The 15562-nt window shown below is 48.7% G+C and overlaps 5 protein-coding genes across 5 annotated transcripts; 3 read left to right on the top strand and 2 right to left on the bottom strand.

Annotated features, from left to right (window-relative positions):
* Positions 1 to 809: 809 nt before the first annotated feature.
* LY89DRAFT_543875 (heterokaryon incompatibility) lies at positions 810 to 1334 on the top strand (the record flags this gene model as incomplete). The annotated part of the gene is made up of 3 exons (XM_018208213.1): positions 810 to 924; positions 994 to 1227; positions 1261 to 1334. Coding segments are annotated over 3 exons (423 nt in total), but the record flags the coding sequence as incomplete, so codon positions are not given.
* Positions 1335 to 1907: 573 nt separating this feature from the next.
* On the top strand, positions 1908 to 3015 carry LY89DRAFT_193119 (uncharacterized protein). The gene has a single exon (XM_018205720.1). The coding sequence runs from the start codon at positions 1989 to 1991 to the stop codon at positions 2604 to 2606; it is 618 nt and encodes a 205-aa protein (XP_018067138.1). The 5' UTR covers positions 1908 to 1988; the 3' UTR covers positions 2607 to 3015.
* Positions 3016 to 4371: 1356 nt separating this feature from the next.
* LY89DRAFT_785364 (FMN-linked oxidoreductase) lies at positions 4372 to 6362 on the bottom strand. The gene is made up of 2 exons (XM_018222886.1): positions 6139 to 6362; positions 4372 to 6073 (listed from the first exon to the last, which is right to left on the bottom strand). Exons 1-2 carry the CDS (start codon positions 6253 to 6255, stop codon positions 4499 to 4501), a joined length of 1692 nt encoding a protein of 563 aa, XP_018067139.1. The 5' UTR covers positions 6256 to 6362; the 3' UTR covers positions 4372 to 4498.
* Positions 6363 to 7432: 1070 nt separating this feature from the next.
* LY89DRAFT_737697 (uncharacterized protein) lies at positions 7433 to 10184 on the bottom strand (the record flags this gene model as incomplete). Its single annotated transcript, XM_018220286.1, has 3 exons — positions 7433 to 7884; positions 7930 to 8971; positions 9099 to 10184. The coding sequence occupies 3 exons, from the start codon at positions 10182 to 10184 to the stop codon at positions 7433 to 7435; spliced, it is 2580 nt and encodes an 859-aa protein (XP_018067140.1).
* A 4707-nt stretch (positions 10185 to 14891) lies between these two features.
* Positions 14892 to 15347, top strand: LY89DRAFT_193128 (uncharacterized protein). The gene has a single exon (XM_018205721.1). It carries the CDS (start codon positions 15013 to 15015, stop codon positions 15253 to 15255), a length of 243 nt encoding a protein of 80 aa, XP_018067141.1. The 5' UTR covers positions 14892 to 15012; the 3' UTR covers positions 15256 to 15347.
* The last annotated feature ends 215 nt before the right edge of the window (positions 15348 to 15562 follow it).

Raw genomic sequence — 15562 nt, forward strand, 5'->3', positions numbered from 1 at the left:
GCTTTTACGTATCTCATGATCTGTTGCATTGATTATTCTCATTGAATGCTCCTAAGTTTTGAATTATGATCAGCTGCTGCTGAGAACGAGAAATTTGCTTTCAAAAAGAACAAGAAATTTTGAGTTGAGCATCTCGATTTATGGATGAAGTCGCCGAGTTCAACGTCAATTTATCAATTCGAGCGAAATCAGTCCTCTGGTTCTGTTACTTCTATGAGATCCGTTGTACTCGGGCGTATGTGGGGAAAATATATCATTTACGGCACAGACCGTGCAGGGCGCCTCAGTCCCTCATACCGCCTGCCATACCAAGCCATGGCAGATCCGCTCACCGAGAGAAGCCAATGAGAAGATAGTCTTTAATTGTTTCATTAATATACGCTGAGCTTTGCAATTTTTCAAATTGAATCTTGGCTGTGGTCGCCTCGATGTTTGTTGCACACCTCACACTCCACTCTTTATGTTACTACGTAGCACCTGTAGAGATGCACTGAGATCGATCGATGATACCCTTGGTTGTGTCGTGCAATTCGGGTTTTCAATTTCCAGCAGCAGCTGTTATTGGGTTGTTCGTATTCAGGAGTATAGGCTCAATTACAGGGCCTCATATATTGTCACTGAGTTTGTTCAGCACGGAATCATCAATAATGCTTCGATAATGCACTGCTGATAGCGCGTGCTTCATGGCAGACTTATTCGAATATTCTCCATTGAGTCCAGGGCAGATATGCATTTTAGTGTTGCGGGCTGATGAAGAGACTGCACCTATTATTTGTAGCCTTCGACATGTTTTGTTTGAGGACATTTGGGACTATGAAGCCGTCTCCTATACCTGGGGAACCGAATCCCACAACCGACCTATCACGATAGATGAAAAACGATTCTATGTATCGCCGACGCTCAAGCAAGCATTGAAGCAGTTCCGTAAGCGCATTCCCAAGATGACCGCCAGGAACTCTTCTTGGACTGGAGAACGGAGGACAGGAGGACAAGATAATGCTGCCGGATTGCGCTGCTTATGGATCGACGCAATCTGTATAAATCAAGCAGACCTCGAGGAACGGAATCAGCAGATTCAATTCATGGCAAGGATCTATCGCAACTCAAGTCGATTGTTAGTCTGGCTCGGTGTCAGCGCTTCCAACAGCGACTATGCAATGAAATTCCTGGAGGAACTTGGAGACCAGGAAGTGGAGGACCAGAACAGGTTTCTGGAATGGATCGAGAGTCAGACAAAATTGAAAAAATTCCCAACCTTAGTCGACTCGATTGCTAGCCTGATTTCTCGACCTTGGTTTACCCGTACATGGATTCTTCAAGAATTTGTACTTGCAGCAGGCACCAAGACTCTGTTCCACTGCGGCAACCGGTCCATGTATGGGGACAATTTTCGTGCTTTGTTGCGACTCAAAATACGAGATCTAAAAGCTTTGCATCTTCGAAATCGGTTTGAGCCATTGAATAAGAAGATCGAGCTCTCAATGTTTGTGGGCCAGTACATTGTTGCGGAAAGGAACTTTCTTCGTCTGTTCGCGGCACATCTCTCGATGGATCTACATCTCATGGTTGGAAGAACACGCTCACTGGAATATTGGCTTGCATGCAACCGTGCCACAGAAGGCATCGAGCCAAGAGACAAGATATACAGCGTCCTTGGCATCTTGGAGCATTTTCTAGAAAATATGTGCAGTCATTGCAGTGCAGGCTACGATCCTACCGCGCTGATAATGGACTACAGTGCGAAGGTAGAAGATGTGTATTCTAGTGTCGTGAAAGCTATCTCAATGGCTACTGGCAAGCTGGATATTCTGGCACATTGCTCTTAAAATAACGCCCTTGTCTCTCGAACATGGACACCGGACTGGACGGTCGAGAGCCAGACAAGCTACACAGATGGACGAGCTGGTCATCCGGCTGTGAATCCAACCATCTTCCACGCTTCCCAGGACGAGAAATGTGTTGCGACTTTCTCAGAAGACTTGACAACTATGACAGTTGCGGGAATTGTATGGGGGGTAGTTGCATTCCACAAGACAGTCCACACGGGACCTTTGATGAATTCTTTGCATGGTACACTCAAGGAGACCATGAAACGTCCCTGTCAACGAATCTGGAGATTTCTCGCCCAGCTGCATTCTTACCCTTCAAAACAGCTGGCCCAGCTAGCCTTTCTACGCGCTCTACTTACAGTGTTCCAGAACTGCAGAGCACATTCCCACACATCAAGCACATCGAGTCAAACCCTATCTGATCACCTCCCACAAGAACTTCTCTCCCAAGCTTTAGGCAACTGGCCCGCAGACGAGGATTCCCCACTCTGGGAGAACACAGATCTCCTCGCCTGCCTCAAGGATAACGCACCGTCGGAACGAACCATCATCGTAACGGCAAACGGCTGGATCGGGCAGATGGGCCATCCAAACCGCGTGCGAACCGGCGATCTGATCTGTGTTCTGCTTGGGTGTTCAGTGCCAATGACTCTACGTCCCGTCGATGACCATTTTGAGGTCGTTGGAGATGCCTATCTTGACGGCGTCATATTTGGAGAGGCGATTGAGGCGCTTCGGAGGGGTGTCGTGGGTTTGCGAGACTTCGAGTTGCGGTAAAGGCGATTTTTAGGGGCTCGCTTAGTTGCCGAGGAGTCTTTGCGGGTTTTGTGTAAGTAGGTAAACAGATAAGAAAACGTTACTAGCTTGGAATCACTGATAAGAAAAGTTGCTAGCTCGCGATGTGCAACAAAGAGATTTTTGTATAGAGCTAAGAAAAAGTACTAGCTTGGAAATGGCTGCTAAGAAAAAGTTGCTAGCTCGCGATGTGCAACAAAAGATTAATTCGCAGGATTCAGTTTCAGACATTTTGAGGTTGTTATTGTTAGATTGGATCTGACTAAAGAACCATTCCACAGTTGACAATACCTTTAGCTATACAGCACTCCGTACACATTCCTTCTGGAATTGCAGACTCAGACTCTATCTGATGAGCATTCGTTTACAGACTTTAAGATGGAAAGAAAATGAATACAATACTCATTAGTAGATTAGGATACTACTCTTGAGAATCCACTCCATTCGTGACCCAAACCAACTCCCTTTCTCCTTACTCAACACCAGCCAAAATTCTATTCACAGATCTTCCAAAGTATCCCTACCGTATTAATTGGTTTCTAAGATATGATTCCGAAATAAGGGATTAGGGCATATAAGACATGGTCCCCCTAAGCCTCGCCTAAATGAAAACCTCATATAGAATATGCTAGCATCCCCTTCCTGCCTCCCTCGATCCTTTCACTCGTCCTACAATAGAGTCTTTTTGAGACATAGCTTCTATTTGCTAAAGACTAAAGAGGGTGGAGTTAAGGAATTATAAAAAACAATTGTTTTGTGCGGCATTAAACATATCTCAAGAATCAAACTATCTAATTGGGTATAGCGTATTACTTTTAAATTTAGACATGGTCGCCCAACGGACTTCATACGGCCATTTGCTTATAATATGATGTTTTAGAAACCAATTAATACGGTAACCCGATCTTCACTCTCCCCCAACCTACCTACAAAACCCCACAACTCATCGCCACAGCGATTCCAAGCAATGGAGGGACGCCAGCTGCTGCATACATCTGTGTAACGGGATCATAGCTATAGTAACTCTCATCTCGATCTCGATGCCTGTGAGCGTCTGTCTCTTCCATTGCCAATACTTGACTTAGAGATGCCTCGCTTGTAGCCTGATACCGAGGCTCTTCAAAGTTTTGTGTCGTTTGTTCGTGATTATTGTGTTTTGGCGGCTTTGGGATTTGCTTGTGTTTGAGGCGGAGTCGGGAGATCCAGCTCGGTTTGTTGAAGGTTTGAGGAGTATCGGGGTCGGATCCCAGCTACGTATCCTCGTCTTGGTTTTGGGGTGGAGTGTTGAAGTTTTCTGTTTTATCTATTTTGTGTTTCGAGAGATGTTGACGAAGACACTTCATGGTTGAGAAGAAGAGCGTCATGATGTTGGGTGTTTCGGTTGGATGATTAGGTAGGGTGTTTGAGTAGGATGTTCGCGTGATGACTCTTTGCGTTTTGTCATGAAGTAGCTAGGCGGCGAGGAAGATTTTGTGTGAAATTGTAGATTGTGATGAGAAGAGATAAACTACTTTTCCTGTCTTGTAAACGGAAATCTTCTTTGATATAGCCAGATTTGAATCCAGACCATACGTGATTTTAGCGCATCTTGTAATAGCCTTGATCATAAGCGGAACGGAAAGATCAACGGACCGCTTCCTAACTAAGGAACTTGGCGGTCATCAGGGTTATCAGGAAAGATGGAATATCTATGTTGTGAATGGGTCTCAATAGACAGGAACGGAAAAACGAATAGCAAACAAGCAAGATCGCAACTCGAGATATATGCCAGCTAGGAAGAAGTGTATCAGCGCTTGACCACTTCTCCCATTCCAGCCATCTTCTATATGATACAAGAACTCTACCGGAGTGCAATGAAGCACCCTCATCCATCGTCAACCACAAACTAGCCCCTCCTTCGGAATCTCAACTTCCTCTTTCCCTTCCCCATCACCAATCTTCTCATGTTCCACATGTCCATTCGGAATCCCATTCCCCTCGTCTACCTTCTTCTCCTCCACAGCACCAGCCTTCTCCTTCTCTAACATCTCCCTCTCCTTCCGACTCAACGTCAAACTCCCCTTCGCCAGCGCCTCTTTCGGCAACGGCCTCACATACGGCTGCACCACCCACCACGGCCTCTTACACAACCTCACCGTCTCTACCGAGCTTTCCTCCATTTCCACCTCAATCCCTCCCTCCGTTTCCTTCTTCCCCGCCTTTAACCTCTCATCTTCCCCCAACTCTCTCTCCCAACTCGCGCCATCAGTGATCTCATACTCACGCAAGCCTTCTCGGACAGCAGTCTCGGTAAGTGCAAGCACGTTCTCAAAAGCAGCGATATCGCCGGCGCGACAGCGCGCTAGGGCGTCGCGGACATTGTGGTGCTTGGCGACTAGCGGGCGGAGGAGGTGGAAGAGGTGGGGTTGCATGGCGAGGAGATTTGGAGAGGTTGTTTTTTCCTTCTTGACTTCTTTCCGGGGGCGTTTCTTTGGTGGTTGTTCGGGGTCTGCGTTGTCGAGAGGTCTCTTGGTCCCCGTTTCTGCGCCGTTGAGTTTCTCTGATATCTCAGGTTCCGGGTCCGAAGGTAGGTATAATGGTGTTCTGTCTGGAGCAGGAATTTCCAGGACGTATTTGTACATAACGTCCATATACGTCCTAAACACCGCGTCCATCCTCCACCCACCCTTCCCGTCTCTTCCTCTCCAGAACTCTCTCCCCTCTTCTCCCACCGCGGGGTCCTCCGCAAAGATAGCGGGATCATACAGGTTCCCTTCCGCGGACATAACGCCATCCACGCCCGTCTCTTTCAAACAAGCCTCCACATCCTCTTTCCTTAACACATTCCCATTCGCAAAAACCACCACATCGTCCCCCTGCAACCGTTTCCTCACCCACCGAATAACCCCCCAATCCGCCAACCCGGTCTTATGCCCCTTCATCTCCCTCGTGCGTCCATGGATCGTCAGGATACTCGCTCCCGCCTTGACAACATTCCGCGCATACTCCAGCGTCTTCTCCTTACTCTCCAATACCCGAATCTTCGCCGTAACAGGGACCTCCAACTCCTTGTGAAGTTTATTCACCAACCTATAAATCAACTCCTGATCCTCCTGCAAAAACGCGCCATATTTCCCCTTCCTCGCAATCCCCTGCGGACACCCTAGATTTAGATCCACCGCGTCGCAGAACGGCGCTACATGTCTAGCGGCCTCGAGCAATTCGTCCGGATCGTTGGCACAGAACTGGACGAAGAGCGGGCGATCGAATTTGGGGTTTCCGTCTAAGAACGGAATTTTGTCTTCTTCTCCTTCTTTCGCAGTAGGGAGAGATGATCGAAGAGGTTGGAAATGGGCGTCTCGGAATTTCTTCGTCTCGCCGAACATTCGTGCGTGCATCATCGGGCTGTAAGCTAGCAGTGTATCCTTCGCAGATTCCGGCATGAAGGACCTGGTTAGCATTCTCCATGCCTGTTTTTGCTCTCGAATTAGCTCCTGCTCTTTCACTTCTTCGTTCTAGAATAACGAGAACGTACGAATTCAGATTGATCAACCATAGGCGCAAGAACGAATTTCGGGCTCCCGATACTCTCGTAGAAGGCTCTGCCGTGGAGCTTCTCCTTCTTCTTTGCTTCCCCGTTCGCCATCTCCATTGTCGCTTTGATAGTTGGGAGGAAGCGGGAACCAGCCCGGAGACCTTTGAATAACGCTTTTGCGGTGGGAAGGGAAGCCAGCTCGTTGCTGTTGTTGTTCTTTCTCCAGAAGTATAACTTCAATAAATGTTCACCTCAAGAAAATTATTGATTATCTTAGCGCCTCTCGCACGAGGCTACGCTAAGCCTTTCCAATCCCTGCACAAGGCTACGCACGATTCACATCTTCACATGCTTCACTCTCTCGCCTACGAAACCTACACGGACCAAAAACTCAAACCATGACTTGCATATACTTTTCTTGCCCTCCCCTCCGTCAAAAGCCTACAATATATAACAGACCCTACAAGGATCCCCCTATCTCCGAGCCAAAAACCGGTTCACCGCCACCCACCTGCTAGTGACAGGGACCGACGGACGATCTGATAGAGTGGGATGGGATGGGTGCACAAAGCAGGAACCAGGAAATGTCTCAGATACGGATTGTGATTCGATTATGTAGGTAGTGTAGTTCCCCCTATGATTCGCCAGATGTGCCTATGCTTGCGAAGAGAAAACCCTCCATGAGAAATCATATGCGTCAAACCCCACCCACCACAGACCAGCTGTCCGCCAGATTCAGCACACAAATGAGTTTTACGATCAGGATGATGACGAGAACGAAAAGAAGCATTCTTCAGTCTTTTGATGGAACGAAAGAAAGAGCGAGAAAGCTAGAAATCAATATTAACCAGTCCAAATCGGACCTTATGATTGCTCCCTTGGTTTTGTTTCTCCCCAAAAATAAGTTTCTCGGAAAGGCTTTGCAGCAGTACATCTCACATCTCTCTCAATCTCAATTTCCACTCTCTCCTCCATCTGTCTCTCTTTCCTCTTCTGAATCTTTCCACCCAGTTATGCTCGAGAATAAAGAAGACGGCCGACGCCAGTCTAATGAAAGAATATAGTTTGACAAAAATCGCTCAGATGTGAAGTACTCCATACACCATGTAATGCGGCCCTACTAAACGCCATCGAAAGTGTGAAATTGTGCGTGGCAACTTTTCTTTATGTGCCTGTGCTATGCGAGGAGAGGTTATGTGGATTTTCGTGGACTGCGTTACCAGCCATAGTCGTGGTGTCATTAGAAGAAATGCGTATAAATCTTCGAGTTTTCGTGCACTTCCATTTCCTGTAATTACGTTAGCAAAGTGTTTCGAGAATCGTATTGGTAACATGCCATCTTGAAAGTGTTGAGCTCCTCTTTGATTTGTTGTGCGAGCATTGGTGTTAGACGATTGCATGTTGCAATCTCACCTCTGCGATCGTATTCTCCGCTAGGCCATGTATCATGGAATTGAATGCGTGGACTGAATGTAGCATTTCGCTTGATTCCATTGGGACCTTGTGGAGTACCAGGTACACTCTTAGAGTTACCCTGGAAGCGTAGTGCAGACATAAAATAGTCCTCGCCTCCAAGTGTGACCGAGCCCATTCGTCGGTGACCTTGTTGTTCATCATTGGGTGTGCTAGGTGCCGAAGATATGGGAGACTCGTTGACGTGAGGGATTTGTGGGAGTTGGAAGTTTGGAGACTTAGAGTCGAGGGGTCGAATGACAGGAGAGGAATTGCCAGAGTCGGTGCCAGAGCCTGCAACTATTAGTCGAGAACGATGATCAGTGCTTATGAACTTACGCTTGAGGATGCCCTTCTTGACTGCAGCGAGGACCTCTGCGCGCTCCTTCTCACCTCCGACAATGCTTCTCCTAGCTGATGAGTTCTCAGTGCTGGAACTGCCGAGACGTTCAGAGACGGCAACACTGGCACTAGCGGCATCAATCGAATTACGCTCGAGTTTAGGATATCCAGTGCCACCTCCGACTTGATCATGTGGGTTGAGATTAACGTTAACCTTCTCGCGTTCTGCCTCGACAGTGACCATTGACACCTGGGCTTGGCTAGCCTGTGGGAGGGCAGAGTCTGCCGCAGGGACGCCGATAACAGATTTCGGTCGGAACAATCCCACGAGAGATCTAGTGGACTTCTTCATGCCCTTACCCATCTTACGTATCATCACTGAGGCTGATGAGGCGGTCGATGAGATAGACAGATTATCGGTCGAACCGGTGAAGAAATTACCCTGTCCATTGTAGATGCCAGAACCGATACCACCAGCTTCTTGCTGTTGTGCAATTCGAGCCTGCTCTGCATCTTGTTCATCTTGGTATTTTTCCTTGCGGAGCTTCGAGCGATCTGCTGCGTTATTTGCGGCGCTATTCTCGGCTGATGCTCGTCGCAATTCCGCGGCACTTCCAAACGAAAATGCCCTGCGAAGTCGAGAAGTCTTGCTCTTCTTGCCTTCTTTCTCATTCAATGCTGCTAATTGTTGAGCGGCAGGGCTCGAGGCGTTCATATTCGCGCTCGCAGCCTGTGCGTAGGTAGGTTTGGCTGGTTCTTGCAGGGCGGCATTGACAGCCGATGCGAACGAGTCCTTCGACGATGGGGACTCGGGACTCATTGTCACCGGCTTGGAAAGAGGCGAGGGAGTTCCGACTCGTTTCGCGGCATCGGTGGATGAGGCACGAGGAGGAATATTTACAAGGCGCGGTACATCGTGTTTGATTGAAGTCTGTTCGGCCAAGGCATTTGCTGGTGGTGGTTGTACTGCTGAAGATTGCGAAAGGGAAGACGGGGCGGGGTTTGGTGCCATGGATGCGCCTGCTTCTCGCTTGGAAGCCTGAAGTCATTAGCGTCTTTCACAGAATGAACCCAAAACCACTTTGATTGGCGCCCCTTCATCGGGAAAACTGCAAATGCAACTGGGGTTGCAAACAATGCGGTGAGTATGATAAAGGAGAACTTACAGAACTAGGTCGAGAATGGTTGCTACGGCCAGAGTTGACACTCTCTGAACTGCCATTTCGTCCATGAGACGAGTTCGGGCGATTTACCACAACGGGCGAGCTCCGGAGAGGGTGCTGCTGCTGTTGTTGCTGATCAAATCTACCATTTGCACTGCTTACTTGGCGTGACCCTTGTTGCAATAATGATGCAGACATGCCGCCATATTCTCCAGCATCGATAGTGTGGATACTTCGCCGCCGATATCTCTTGGCCGGATCCTGGACAACATTTCGGTTGAGTTGCAAATCATCAGCACTTCCAAAACTAGAGGCAAAACCTTGAGTTGGTTTCGAGATTTGTGGCATCTGCAAGTTTAAGTTTTGATATGATCCTGGAGCTGCCGACTGTTGAACGCTATTGCCATAGAATTGCATGACATTTGGCATAGACGTAGCAGAAGCAGATGTTGTTTGGGCTGGTGTTGGAGCATTTGTAGATGACTCGGCACGACGGTTGTTCGGTCGACGATATCGCTCAGGTGAAGTCTTCGCAGTTGATGAAACGGCTGGAGGAGCGAGGCTTTGAGCTCCAACAGAAGTGATGATGGTAGATTGTGGTCTCGCAGCCCCTGAAACAACGCGAGCAGTTCCCGTAATGACTGAATCATCCTTTGAGCCTGACTTTTGACTCAGAGAAGAGAAATCAGAAGATGACGATGACGTTGTAGAGGTTGATGGTGGAGCTGGATATCGAGACCGGGTGGAACCTGCATTGGGGATGCTTGGGGCCGATGTGGTTCTCTGATCTGGTTGAAGATGAGGACCATTCTGTATCCGTTGACCAGGTGTAGCCAGATTGGGTGTGCTGGTGAAGGCATAGGGAGCAATTGGTGTGACTGCTGTATGCCCTCGATATGTTGTTACGCCCATGCTATTGTTCATCCCATGGAAGCTGTTACGCTGCATCGGTTGTGGATTGGTGGGATACTGGTGATGTGCCTGAGTCTGCGAGGAGGAATGGATGATGCCAGAGGCAGAGGCAGGTCGAGTCTGAAGCATGGTGACTGTGTTGGACTGTTGTGGGTATGATTGAACGAGGGCAGCCATGCTGTGGCGTCAAAGTCTGCAGACGTTGAAAAAGCAAAGTAGCTTTCGTTGCACGGACTCAGAGCTGCATTCGTATCGAAGACTACTTTGTAGAAAGGACGAGGACAAGAATTGAGGATCTGCAGTGAATGGATTGGTTAGTCGACAGTGGCAGCAGAGCGAGGAAGGAGGTGCAGGTGCATCGATGACTTTCAGACGTGATGTTGTTTTAACGAGGTGTCAGGCCGAAGAACGCGTTCTGGTGGGGATGATGGGCAGGGCAGGCTTGGTATCACGAACCTTTAATGAAAATGTATGTAGCGAAGGTGGAAATATTACGAAAGGAGTAGTTGCAAGTCAAGACGAGTGAACGGTTGACACAAAGACCGAATCGAAGGAGGTCGCCGGCGGCCAGTTGAGGGGGGTTGAAGTAGAAGTGGAAGAGGGAAGTGGAATTTGTCTCGCTCGCGTCAGGCAGAACACACTTTTACCGTGAGTCCGCCCACGACCGTGGTGAATCTATCACGACAACCACAGATGAGCAACGAAGTCGAAGGGGTATCAATCAGAAGAGAATCTGCCAACCTCGCAGGCTTGCTTTCGTTGTCGAAACAAGGCCTTCTGTTCTCGGGAATCGGAGGGGGAGACGTCGAAAGTCAGGAGAAGCGAGAGTCGTGGAATGGAGAGAGGAATGTTTCGCCGTGAGGAGTGAGTTGACTGCGAAACGAAAAGAGGACTACAACGGAGAAGGGCGAAAGAGAAGGAGGAGGGAATGTAGTCGACCCTGGGAGGATTGATTGAGGATTGGGTGTCTTCAATAATCGAGCATTGAGACAGAGCCTGGGGACGAAAGTAGAAGAGGAGAAGAGGAAACAGTATGGGATGGGATGATGGACTGGACGGAGTGAGTTTAGATTTTGGTGACCAGGACTGATTATTCCCAAGCCAAGGCAACCCAAGGAATCCCAGCAGCTTTTTTGGCGCCATCAACACACGGACTTGGTGCTCCCCCAACAGGCCTAGCGTTCTCAGCCTAGACTTATAGGGGCTTGCAGGAGAATGCAGGAAGATGGAGCGGAGTCTGCAGCGGGGACATTCAATGCTACCCTAATAAGTATTATTCTTGTTATTATTCGACGAGCCTGAGCTGGAGAGTGAAGCCTGTGGTTGTTGATGCTGGACTGATCCGAGACGTGGATGAGGATGGACCAGCTGGCCTACAAATACGGGAGGGTCTCAATTCTGATTCACACTGAGGTCATCACGGGGAAAAGCAATGTGTATGTATAAAAGGGCTGGCTGCGGTGTCTGACTGTTCGTGCTCAGCAGAGTGGTGAGGTCTTTCTGACGCTGGTTTGACTGACCTCACTTCACTTACCCAAAGTATATTTTCGATACGAGTGAGTTGAGTCCTCTAGGCTTCACGTGGGAGAGCGTCTCGCAGGTGGCGGTTCTTCTAAGGCACCCGCGGGAAACGAAATCAATTGTCCTCCGGCTTCAGCGGTTCCAAATCCTAAGTGCGAAGATTCCGTTGCCGTCTGACCGAAAGATAGCTCGAGCATTCAGGGGAAATCTCCACGCAGATATACACGCTCAGATACCCACCGTATCTCTGTCAAGGTGAGCTAGCAGCTGTCAGATACACAATCTATCCAGACTGCTGGAATGATACGTAGGTACTGGCTGAGAGTGTTGATAAGTTGGAGGTGTCTTTTTCCCTTGGCATAATTGGTGGAGCTGGAGGCATTATGCCTCGAAAACTACCGTGTCTCTGGTCTGCCATCCGATGCCCCTGAGTATTTCCACCACGGAAGATCAAAGACAACAATATCTCGTTAAAGTTAAATAACACAGGACCGTGGTCTCAACGGTCATGGATATCGCTGGCATTTGCACATTCACGTCCACGCAAGCAAAGAAAGAAAGAAAATACCGATATGATATCAGTCAATAGCATCCTCACCCTAGAAGAGATCTCACTCCAAAGCACCCGGGCCTAGAAGCCTTGAACGCGGCGGCGTCAAGATGGCTTTCTGCGGTTTACCGAAGTCTGGAGCAACCCCCAAGCACCACCAACACACGAAGTATTTGACTGGACACAACTCCCACACTATTACACCAAAGGGTTTCTGCTTCTGAAACGACAGACCCTTCCACCACGACGCGTGTAAGCATCAAATCAGTCTTCAGCGTGCTGGATGCGGCTGGCTGGCCCACAAAATCGACATCTCATCCATCCTCTTTGAGCATGATTGCTGACGCTTCTATGCGGAGCGGGACACGGCAACCAAACACTGTTGAGCGTGTTGAAGAACTCGACTTTTTCCCATGTGTTGGTGGTGGATCTTGCAGCATCAGTGTACGAAGCAGCCCGTTCGGGTGTTCCACTCGTGCTCGTGAAAAATGTCTGCGGTGCTGTTGCATACATCTACATATACCTGCTACAGCGAATGAGATGGGCTTCACGCGTCTTCCCTCATCTGCAGGTATCAACCCTCCTGGCACGCACTGTCTTACTCGTCCCAGTCTTTCATGCATGAGCTGCTGCCACGGACACCCTAGCGACCTGGTCCCTCCCTCTCCCACCTTAATAATATATGTAGCGCTATATCGATCCTCTGATAGCGAGATTCGAGGGGCTCGGGATAAATGATGCGTTGGTACGGGTATAGATCACCCTCATATCTGAAAGTTTACCCTATCGATTGAAAAGATGCTTGCGGCAATGCGGACGGGTTCATTCATTCATTCATTCAGGATTCAGGGCTGACAGTCGTCGTCTATCCATGAGAGGAGTGATGGATCAGATCATGGGCAAGAGAGAGCGTGGGGGATTTACAGCAGACCAGCCTCATCGTCCATTTCTTTGGGTACTGCTGCAGTCTGCAGGAGTGTTGTACAGCGCTGCATTGTGTACACCTTTTCTTCAGTGTGAGATACCTCATGATCTCGTATTGGCGGCCACCAAACATATTGAGCGAGCGAGTACGGCAGATCAGTCAATCATCAGGGTCCTCGTCCGAATCCATAAGTAAGTATCGGTACGAGGAGTCACGTCCAGCAAGTTATGATGAATCCTCGCGGTCCTCACTCAGAACCTGGACCCGACCACCAACCCTAAAGATGGAATTTTGGCCGTGGAGCCGCAATGCCGTGATACAAAGATCTGACAAGGTTGAAAACAACGAGGACGCTTGTTGCGATGCCAGATCTTGGTTTCTGACGGTCGCACGCTCGTGGGCACTGCTTTCTACTGTAGAAGTGCAAGTGCAAGGATTTGGGGCATGGATAGAGATATGAGTGAAACGACGAATTGCTCATCAACAGTTCAAACGACGAGCTTTGCAATCACAATAGGGGTGCGGAGTATCATGAGTTGCCGCATCTTCGAAATTTGAAGCGCATATCGATTTCCAACCTTCTCAGTGCACGCCCGCGCGTTCATCACCAACGAACGCCATGTCTCAGTGCATTACCTAGGTAAATAATGCAAAGTCGACCTGCACGATGTATGTATGTCTGATACAGAATACAGCCCTTCGACCACGTCATTTCCCGCAGCGCTTCTGTCTTCCACTCAGTTAGATCTCCATAACCTCACAATCCCAAAAGATGGGACGGCCAATATCCAATCGTGCCGCACACAAACGACCGACCGAGCGCTGTCGTTCATGAGCTAAAGCAAATCATCACTTCTTCAGCTCAAGAGCCAAACTCTCTTTTCTCTTCCCGCACCAATACGATTGGTCCTCCAGGAAAACATCTGTGCAGCGTGAGACTTTTCCTCGCCTTACTTATTTTCAGGCCTCATCCTGCGGCGAGTGGCCAACTTTTTAGTCTGTTCTTCAAGAATTTGCTCCTCTTCCCACGGACTCGACGCTAAATGCAGCCGGCTGCAGCAGTCTCAATGTCTTGGCGATCTTCATCCAGATCTTTGCCGCCAATCACGGGCTGTCCTGAAGCCTTCAACCAAAGTGGTCGGTGTCTTGTTATGCGGGCTTCGAACTCGTATCAAAGTTTACAACCCCTCTCGCGCACCCACATCTTCGGAAAAATATCACGGGCTGCGAGGAGTCTATTGTGCCCAAATGCATCTCCGATTCTTCAACAATCTCTAAAGTTTGTTTCCTCCCCGGAGCCCCTCTGCAACCACGGACAGCAATGTCTCCTTTGACTTATTAGAATAAGGGAGGAGGATGGTGAACCTGCATCGATCGTCTTGGGGACCCTTACGATACCCCGCATCCATGGAAACCAATTGACTGCCGCCGCAGCCACCAGCGGAAAACACTCCTTTTTAGTCTATGTATGTACTCACTCAAAGAATTCCTCCTGAACACCGAGCACTTGTGTGTGCAACTCTCTACCCCAGATCTCCTCGGTCGATACGAGAACGTCATGCAAGATCCTCAATTCAATCATTTGAACCCCTATCTCACATCACCGCCTCCTGCTTGTCAAAGACTCAGCTATGACGACGATTCCCGCCGTGTTTCGCTGATCCCAATTCCAATCCCCATCCTTCCCAAGACTCGCATTACTTCGCCGCCGAACCGCTCTCGGTTGCTACCTGCTTCCGCCCCGAACACGAACGAACCCCCATCGTAAGACAAAAACAGGTCTGTCTGTCTGTTTGTCTGTCTGTCTTGCCCGTTGGGTCTCAATACTCGTACCGAAAGTCAAACCCCACTGATACACAAACCACTAATTGATCCGTAAGAAACTGTTGAAGCTACACCGCTCGCTGCTCAACGAGGCTGAAAAAAAATTGAAGAAGCAAGGATTGATCCACCCTTGGTATGTACAGGAAAAACGTTTCACCGCTCGCTCCATTTTCGTTGCACGACATATGCGTCCTGCATGTATGTCTCAATCACGACATAAAAAAAAGCATACTTTTTTCTTTTCTCCATGTCAGCGTTGCAATCGCTTGCGTGCGTGCGTGCGTTATCGACGTACCCCTCCTTCCCTGAGTGCGTGCAGTTCTGAGGCGGTGGTTTATTTATGCCTCTATTCAGGCGGGACCGGGTTAATTGATCACACGGCCTCGACTTCGAATTCCAAGATTACATGTCAGAAAGCCATTGAGTAGCCTGTCGGAAGTTGGGCAAATGGTAGGGTGGAGTTTTCGTTCCTGAAATGTTTCGTGGATGGTATGAAACGAGCGAGAAGGGTGTTGAGGATAGAGTAATAGAGTAATAGGTAGGTAGGTGTTTAACACCTTACCACACAAAGAATGGTAAAGTAATAAGTGTTTCTTTACCCCACATTACTGTATGAGCGGCAGATTTCCCGTTCCCGATAAAGGAATAAGAACAGAACTTTATTTCCGCTGCGATTTGATGGTAATTATAGCTACTGTGTTCTTACTGTTTTGTTCGTTTGTTTTGACCACCAGG

Source organism: Mollisia scopiformis, assembly GCF_001500285.1.
Source record: "Mollisia scopiformis unplaced genomic scaffold LY89scaffold_20, whole genome shotgun sequence".
NCBI classification, from domain to species: Eukaryota; Fungi; Ascomycota; class Leotiomycetes; order Helotiales; family Mollisiaceae; genus Mollisia; species Mollisia scopiformis.